This window comes from Sinocyclocheilus rhinocerous, unplaced genomic scaffold, assembly GCF_001515625.1.
Source record: "Sinocyclocheilus rhinocerous isolate Xijiao unplaced genomic scaffold, SAMN03320098_v1.1 scaffold168, whole genome shotgun sequence".
Classification (NCBI taxonomy): Eukaryota; Metazoa; Chordata; class Actinopteri; order Cypriniformes; family Cyprinidae; genus Sinocyclocheilus; species Sinocyclocheilus rhinocerous.
This window is the reverse complement of record NW_015635532.1, coordinates 1,229,610-1,239,218: the sequence shown is the minus strand read 5'-3', so window position 1 is coordinate 1,239,218 and position 9,609 is coordinate 1,229,610. Positions and strand designations below refer to the sequence as shown.

The 9,609-nt window shown below is 36.2% G+C and overlaps 1 protein-coding gene across 1 annotated transcript in view; it reads right to left on the bottom strand.

Annotated features, from left to right (window-relative positions):
- Positions 1-9,293, bottom strand: part of cdx1a (caudal type homeobox 1a) — a 10,743-nt gene extending 1,450 nt beyond the window's left edge. Inside the window, exons 1-2 of the mRNA XM_016561558.1 lie at positions 8,853-9,293; positions 716-864 (exon numbers count right to left, since the gene is read on the bottom strand). Of these exons, the coding sequence (XP_016417044.1) occupies positions 716-864; positions 8,853-9,228 (525 nt within the window). The 5' untranslated portion in view covers positions 9,229-9,293. The remainder of the gene's footprint in view (positions 1-715; positions 865-8,852) is intronic.
- Between the last annotated feature and the right edge of the window lie 316 nt (positions 9,294-9,609).

Here is a 9,609-nt window from a genome sequence, read left to right as displayed (position 1 = left end):
TGAGGGACTCAAACACAACTATTAAAAAAGGTTCAAACATTCACTGATGCTCCAGAAGATTTTTTCCTATTTTGTTGAAATATCTTTTTTTTCCCCATTTAGTACTGCCCTTCGGTAGCAACAGAAGATACATCTTTTATGTAAAATATCTTACTTAGGACAGTACTAAATAAAAAAGAACATGCATTATGTATGATCTCTCTTATTTTGTTAAAATTATTCACATATTCAGCAAGGGTTCCCAAACCTTCGCATGCCACTGTATATATATATATATATAATTACATTGATGTTTTTGCATTACAGTACAAGAATTTGGGGAGTAAAGCATGTCATAATGCTAACAATCTTGACAATCTTCATTATCCTACAAAAATCTGCATTTTCTTTTAGAAAAATATAATTGCTTATTTCATTGTTTTGATTGTAGAGGGAAATATGGACAATATTTTTCTGAAATTCACACTCACCGTTTCTACAGAACTGAGTAATGGAATTTTAAAAAGGCATTGACTATCATCTTCATCTTTCTAAAAGATGCAGCACATTGTTTTTCCCTGTGGTTTCTAATATTCTGCATATCACGATACGTGCATCTAATTCTGTACAGGGGCATCATGTCCTTTCACAAGAAACTCAGTTATAATTAGACGAACCTCACAGCATAAACTCGCAGGTTTGTTTAACTTCCTCTTTGCATGCTTAATCGACCTACCTGGCGTTCTGATAGGCTCAGGGCCACCGCGAGCTCCGCCTTCCGTCTGATGGTGATGTAGCGGCTGAAATGAAATTCCTTCTCCAGCTCCAGGCGCTGCACGTCACTGTACACCACTCTGTATTTGTCCTTCGTCCGGGTCTTTCCTCCTGCCATCACAACAGGGTTATTTTTCATTTCCATATTCAGGTGTGGTTACTGAAGAAGGCTTTTGAAAATCATTTTATAGAGATTACTGGGCCTGATTTCTATTTATGTTTCAGATTCCAGTCACTGAATTCAGTGTATTTGAGGCAAGACACCCCAGGTCAATAGGGTAAAAAAAAAAGTACAATTTAAGAATTGAAAACAATAAGAATTGCACACATTTTTTGTAGTGTTATGTTTAAATTTCCAAATGAGACATTATCTAAATAAAAATGCACACTTTCCATACATTTGCAGAGTAGAAATGGATAAAGCCAGGTTCAAAATTCTTGTTTGACTTTGTTGACATATAAGAGTTAAAGGTTTTTAGGGGGATTTTGGATCACTCCAAAAATCAGAAAATACTGTCAACAGACAGAAAATCTACATTTTCACACCTCAGTAAAAATCTTCAGAATATAGATAGGAATAAAACTGTTAAGTTTGGTGTGTGTCAGTTCTGCTGGAGAAAAAACTCACAGAAGGTATATAATTAAAATCTACAGATGCACATAGATAAAAGTGCAATTAAATAAACACGTATAAGTGTCACGTGTTTGTTTCTGTTTAGTTCCTGTTTGCCCCTATTTGGTTCAGTTCCTGTTCTCATTTAGTTAATCATCGTTTATTCCGATCCCCTGTGTTATATTATTCATCTCGTTTGCTCCTTAGTTTGCCTGCCCTTATAAGCCCTCAGTTTCTGTGTCTTCTTTGTATTGGATTAACGTTACTTTCAATGGTCTGTGTGTGTTGATGTTTATTAAAGACTCCTTCGTCGTGCACCATTTCAACAACCACGACCGCGTGACAGAATCCAACACCAATAACAGACAAAGATGAGAACAATTGAGAACAAGTTGTATGCGCTGCGGTAGAGTGGTCGGACTTTGGAGAGATATGTGGAGGAATTCCTCGTGCTTTCCAATGAGGTGAGCTGGCACGACTCTTCACTTGGTGCGTGTTTCCAGCTGGGGCTGGACGATGATATAATCCGCTGCGATCTCCCCACGGGTGAATTTCTCCTGATCGAGCTGATTAATCTCATCCTCTATTTAAACAATTCCGACTTCCGAATTCTAAGTCTCCTCGTCCAGCCCCCTCTGGAACAAGCCGTGTCTCCCCAGCTCACCTCACGCCAGGAACCCCCACATACCTCGCCAACGGCTCCGACCACCTGCCCAAACCGAGACATCCCCGTGTTCTCCGGAGCTCCACCATAGTCCGTAGAGCGCCGGCCGCTCCGAAGTCTCACTCGCCGGCCGCTCCGAAGTCAAGATGACTGGCCGATCATCAGTCAGGCCCGCCGGCCGCAGCTCACTCAAGCCCGCCGGCCACCACGAAGTCAAGCCCGCTGGCCGCCGCTGACTCAGGCCCGCCGGCCGCCGCTGGCTCTACGCTCTTGGTCACCACAAAGAGCAATATTTGAATGTCAAATAGAAAAAATGCACAAAACAATTCCCATGACTTTTTTAATAAGCTGACAATCCCCTGACATTCTCAGCTTTTGCACAACATTCGAATTCTTGGATTTTAGTTAGTTGAGATTTGTGCAGCTTGGACTTCAAATCCCATCTAAATCATCAATCCACTGATGAAAGACACGATGATTCATTGCTTTTTTCAGTAAAAAGGGCACTTATACAGTTATAAAATAGAAATACATGTGTAGAAATGTTTTTGTAGAAGGGTCGCACTTGTGATCTCATTTCCTGTTTTTATATTTGGTCACCAAGCAGAACAGGTCTTGTGTTAATATTAACATGCATATTCCTCTACAGAGGCTGATGGAGAATATCGGTGTGGTAAACTACTTTCATATTCTTCTCACACTTTTGGTTTATCTTGAGATGTTCTGTTTGCCTGATGTTAGAGTTAACCACACAACCTCATCTTAACCTGCTAAATAAAACTCAGAATTTTAAGTCAATTAAAATGTGATTGCAGTACAGTTAAAAAGCAGGTGTCTGAATCTGCTCAGCCACTGCAGGAGCTTTTCTTAGATCAACTTCCCTTTTCCGAGCCTTTCTTTGCAATGACCTTTAAGCTAAAGCAGACAATTAGTGCGTGAATTCAGCATTTAAATGAGTCCATTTTGTACTTCTGTCCTTCTACTTTTTAAATGTATTATATATATATATATATATATATATATATATATATACTGATTTCATTTTCCAGCAGGATTTGGCACCTGCCCACACTGCCAAATGCACCAAAAGTTGGTTAAATGACCATGTTGTTGGTGTGCTTGACTGGCCAGCAAACTCACCAGACCTGAACCCCATAGAGAATCTATGGGGTATTGTCAAGAGGAAAATGAGAAACAAGAGACCAAAAAATGCAGATGAGCTGAAGGCCACTGTCAAAGAAACCTGGGCTTCCATACCACCTCAGCAGTGCCACAAACTGATCCCCTCCATGCCACGCCGAATTGAGGCAGTGATTAAAGCAAAAGGAGCCCCTACCATGTATTGAGTACATGTACAGTAAATGAGCATACTTTCCAGAAGGCCAACAATTCATTAAAAATGTTTTTTTTTATTGGTCTTATGGAGTATTCTTATTCTAATTTGTTGTGAATTGGTGGGTTTTTGTTAAATGTGAGCCAAAATCATCACAATTAAAAGAACCAAAGACTTAAACTACTTCAGTCTGTGTGCATTGAATTTATTTAATACACGAGTTTCACAATTTGAGTTGAATTACTGAAATAAATGAACTTTTCCACGACATTCTAATTTATTGAGATGCACCTGTATATATATACAGAGAGAGAAAGAGAGAGAGAGCAGATCCTTGCATTTTAAATTCCCATCAACTGGGTGTCAGACGGGTGTCAAAAACCTCTAAAGTAAAAGTATGAAATGTCGTGCAAAAAAAAAAAAATGCTAAAAATCTTTTTTTGGTCCCTAAAATTTGTTTAGATTCACAGATGTTTTAAAGATTCACATCCCTTACAGAATATCCTCTTTTTATTAAAACTATCCACTATTTTAAATGAATATTTACACAAACACACTCAGCAGTTGAGTTCTCTGTTTGAGCGTTATGTCTGTGTAAATCTGAAACGGTTTAAATCTGATCAAGGAGGCCTTTCAAAAAGGATTATTAATATGTGAATATTTTGAAATATATAAAGACTGCTTCTTCAGGGTTAATGTTTAGTTAATCTTAAATTAAGAATAAATTTTTACTATTATTATTATTATAAACTTTGAAATAAAACAAATTATAAAAACCTTAAACATATTTTATTACAGCTAGTTTCCAAAGCAACATTTCTCATTTTATTTTAGTTTAACTTGATGTACTAAAATAACTAAAACAAAAAATAATAAAATTATATAGACTATTAAAAAATCAATAACTAATAAAAATGATAAAAACACAACAAAATTACTAAAACGTTAGCTAATATAAAAGGGAAAATATAAAAATAAGTTAAAAAATAATTGAAAATGTTCCAAATTAAAAAAATAAAATAAAAATTATAAAGCAATATTTCTCAAACTCAGAAATGTGAGAAAAAAGTCAGAATTGTGAGTTTTTTTTTTATTTTGTTTTTTTTTTACTTTTTGTTTTATTCTGTTTATATAATATTTAAATGTAATTTGTTATGTGATATTTAACTAATAAAACTGAAAACTGAAAATGCAAAAATAAAAACATAATTTTACTATTTATTACTAAAAAAACTATACTAAAACACTAACTAAAATTTAAATGGAAAATAAAAAAATATTTAATTTGACTTTTTAAATGCTACCAAAAAAAATAACAACTATAATAGCATCTCAGTGAAACTAAAATAACACTGAAGCACAGACAGACACGCACGCACACACACACACACACACACTGTCTGGACTGTCTGTCCTGTAAACCCCTGAATGCAGTTTTCATAGACTGAATCTCTTTCTCAACAGTTTTCTTCCTTTTTCTTCAGCAGCTTCGGCTGATTTGTGTATACACACACACACACACACACACACACACACACACACACACAGAGTCTCGTCCCCTTATCAGTGCGCTCTGGTCCTCCCACACAGCAGGGTGCGGCGCTGCCTCAGACTCGCTGGCCTCTGCCACTATTAGCTTTTCACAAAATCTTTCACTTTGTTCGACTCTTAAGGCGCCTTGTGTTTAGACATGAGGATAAATAATCGAGCGGTGAACATTAGGCAACACCTTCACACACTGTTTCATCCGGTGTCACACACGGCTGACTCACTGTGTCTCTCTACGACGGCGCCCTCGTTTATCTCTTTCCCTAAATGAACATATACGTCTGTGACATTACTAATGCATTACATGTTTGGTAAAAGTCCTGGGAAGAGCGATTATTTGTCCAGCGATTGCAGAACCACCTTCTTGAACTAACAGAAGTTCATGTTAAGTGGGCGTCAAACATGTAGTTAGTTGAGTAGTTCTGTTTTAAATGGGTTTTAAATGGCTAACTGATTTTTACTGTGGTTTATCTCTTCAAAGCGGTTCTGAGAAGGCAAAATATTTAATTGTGTGCACTCAGTAAATCAGGGTTTACAGTGTTTAACCTCATTATACACACACACAAATCATCACAGTCATATGATGGGCTGTAATAAACACAACAGAAAGAGATAAAGACAGAATGTGTATCAGCAGATGCCAGTCCAAACCTTAGTGTGCTGACTAACTAGACTGCATTTCACAGCATCACAACCCAGTTATTTTGGTGTCACTGAGATATTATGGTTTTTATTCATATTTTGAATTAGTTTTTATTATAACAATTTTATTTTTTTTGCTCATGTTTTTAGTTCATTTAGTTATTTTAGTTTCTGTTCATTAGTTTGTTTTTTTATAATGTTTATATAGTTTACATATTTCAGTTTTACATTTAGTTATTTTAGTACTTCAAGTTAAACTAAATGAAAATTAGAAATGCTTCCTTTGAATCTAAGCGAAATAAAATATGTTTAAATTTTCCTCTATTTTATTTTTTATATTTTAAATTTGTTTTTATTTTTGTATTTTCTGTTTTAATTTTAATTTTCTTTACAGTTTGAATTTTGTTCTTTTTTTCTTTAAAATTTTTTTTTTGTTTTGTTATTCCAGTTTTAGTTATTTTAGTACATCAAGTTAAACTAAATGAAAATGAGAAATGTGGCTGATATAAAATACGTTTAAGTTTTATTGTTTTATTTTTTTATTTACATTTATTTTATTTCAAGTAACAATTTTTTTAAAGGTTTTAGTTTTATTTATCTTAGTATATCAGATTAAACAAAATTTAATTTACCAATGTTGCCTTTGCAACTAGCTGAAATAAAATACTTTTTTATATTTTATTGTATTTTTTTTCAGTTCATGCTTTTTTTTTTCAAGTAATGAGAATGTTTTTATGGTTTTAGATTTAGTCAACTGTAATAAACAATGTATAGTCATAAATGTAGGGCTGTCAAATCCATTAATCATGATTAATCGCCATTAATTGCATCCAAAATAAAACTTCGTGTTTACATAATATATATAATATATATATATAATATCATATATAAATACACACATACATGTATATATTTAAAGAAACATTTACATGTGTATATTATTTACATATATATATGTATATATATATATATATATATACAGTATTATGCTTGTTAGAGTAATGCATCTATTTATTAGCAACATCGAACTCTATTGAACTAAAAAAATTTTTTTCCAGATCAGTCACTAATGAGGTTCTATTTCAGTAGAGATGCTCCCTTAGTAGACAGCTGACTGTATAGACAGTAAGCAGCTCACTAGTACATTTTGGCAGCAAATTACAGCAATTACAGAGTAAAAAAGATCTGATTCAGTCATAGCAGGGACTTTAATTCAACAATAAACAGAACATTTAATGAAGTAAATGTGCACATTTTAATTGTCTCCAGTGGTAAATGTCTCTATTATTAACTAATGGATCAAAATGAAGTCATATTTATCACAAACATTGGTTGTATGTCACTGTTTTCCAGTAGGGGGCAGCAGTGGATTGCATTTTAAAGAGTGAAAATGACTCATTTATTAAATAAAGCTAATAATGTAAATAAATCATGCCGTTTTCTCATGCATTCTTTCAGGGTGAGGTGTGGATCTGGATTAGTCTTTTGTCATAATTAGCTCTATATAAAAACAATAGATATGTTACTAGGAGAGATAAGTAGCCCATTTAGATAAGTTAGGTGAGCCAGGTACACATGTGAGTTTCTCAAGGAAAAGCCTTTCATATTTTCAGCAGAATTTCCTGAACATTCTCATCTATGTTTGTTTTAGTCACATGATGCATAATCGCCGCTCATGTGATGATATCAGAACGTTTGAACAGTCAAACACGATGACCGCATTTGCATCTTGACCAACTGTGTTAGACAACGGTCCTTTGAGAGCTGAAGACCAAACTAGTGCGCTTCAGTTCCTCCTTTTGGACTGTTTAAGAAATACGACCAATTATTATTGAAAAAATATGAATCCTATACGTTTGAATTGAATCAAATTGCTCAACAACAACAACAACAAAAGCAACAAATCATTAAAAAGATCATGTGACAAATTTACTAAATTGGAACTAAATCTCCACGTTTCCCAAAGGTCTGTTTCTGTCTGAGCTTTATAACTTCACCGGCCTGACTGTGTGTGACATATTTACACAAATATTCCCTGAAGAGATTAGTTTATCACTCAGTAAACTATTAGCCACAATGCACTTCCGATAAGACCGCAAACATCTATTATTGGCTGTTGAGCTACATGCTCCTTCAGATCTCCAGATGGTGTAGATCAACAAAGAGCAAACAGATTAATTCTGATGGAATTTAGATCTCTCAGCTGATTCATAAACTGACCTGTGTGTCGATCACAAAACGCAGAATATTTCCACAACAGAAACAATTAGAACACTTAAATATTCTAAATGTTTTTCAAGCAAAACTTTCACTTTCTGCACTTTTGAAATGGTTCATTGAATGGTATCAGGTGATTATACTGGCCAATACAGTCTGATAGAAACCATGGTACTGTATGATGTCCATATTGATATACCATGGCTTTTAGGTGGTAGTCAAGTGGTTTTGCATGTTCAAAAACCAATTGGTATTACTAATCGTTTTGTCCAATGATCACTGTACTACTATGGTATATTTCAAAAAAGCATATAATCACATGGTACATGAAAACACACACACACACACACACACACACACACACACGGTATTACCATGATCCATGTCCAAAACATGGCATTTCCAATTGTATTGTGCAAAAAAACAAAAACAAAAAACAATGTACTGCTATTGTATATTTCCAAAAAGCAAGAAACCACATGTCTAAAAAAACAACAACATGGTATTACCATGATGCATGTCCCAAAAACATGGTATTTCCAATCTTATTGTGCAAAAACACTGTACTACTATGGTATATTTTATAAAAGCATCAAATTACATGGTATCACCATGATGTATGTATAAAAACATGGTATTACCAATGATACTGTCAAACAAACAAACAAACAAAACTACTATTATAGTACATTTCATAAAACCATTACATGGTATGTCTAAAAACATGGTATTACCAATGGTATTGTCCAAAAGTATAATACTACTATGGTATATTTTATAAAAGCATCAAATTGATGCATGTCCCAAAAACATGGTATTACAAATAGTACTGTCTAAGATACATGGTATTACCACGACATATGTCTAAAACATGTTATTACAAATGGTATTGTCTTAAACACTGTACTATTATGGTATATTTCATAAAAGTTACATGGTACATAAAAAAACCCTTAATGGAGTTACCATGATGCATATCCAAATAACAAGACATTACCATAGTACTTTTTTGATAGTGTGGAGTAAGTGAAAGAGTGTGCTGTGAGTTAATAGAGGGCTCAGGAGAGGTGCTGATGTCTCACCCAGGTTCGCGGGAGCCGCGGCGCGTCTCATCCAGTCCAGCGGCTCTTCTCTCTCCACAAGCGCGCTCGGAGCGCCGCTCAGCAGCCCCTGGTCCACGGACGGAATGACGTTGACCTCCACGCCGTTCGCCGGGAGCGAGTGGCCCGTCCCGTGGCCGTAGAGCGGCGGCCAGTCCTCGCGCGAACCCGGGCCGAACCCGGGACTCCACGAGCTGCCGGTGTGATGCAGGTCATTCCCGAGGGCCGGACCCGGGTGATATCCGCTGTAGTCCGGGTACGAGGCAGAAGGGTAGACGTTCAGGTGAGGCTGGCTGAGGTTCAGGTGTCTCGCGGGGTTGCCGTACATGGCCGCGTCCAGCAGGAAGCTCACGGACATTTTCCTCGCGAGCTGAAAGTTTTACTTTAACTGAACTTCACCTTACCTGAGCGCTCGCGGGCGCGCGTTTGTTTGCCCAGCGCTGACGTCACGCCCGGGACACCCACCTGAGCTGATTTATGACACGCGCACAGGTGCCGCTGGCAGGCCGGAAAGGCGCCAGATCACCGATGTGATCAACCGAGAGGCCGCGATCGACGCTAGGCTTATGTCTTTATCTTTGGCGACGCGACGCGACAAACGCTCCATTATAATAAAGAACGCTGGCGCGCGCGCGCGTCTGTCACGTTAAGAACATTTACAACAAAACTTTGCATTAAGGTCAAAAGTTGACCTTTTATATGATGACGACTACGATGAAGATGATATGATGTTAAGTGA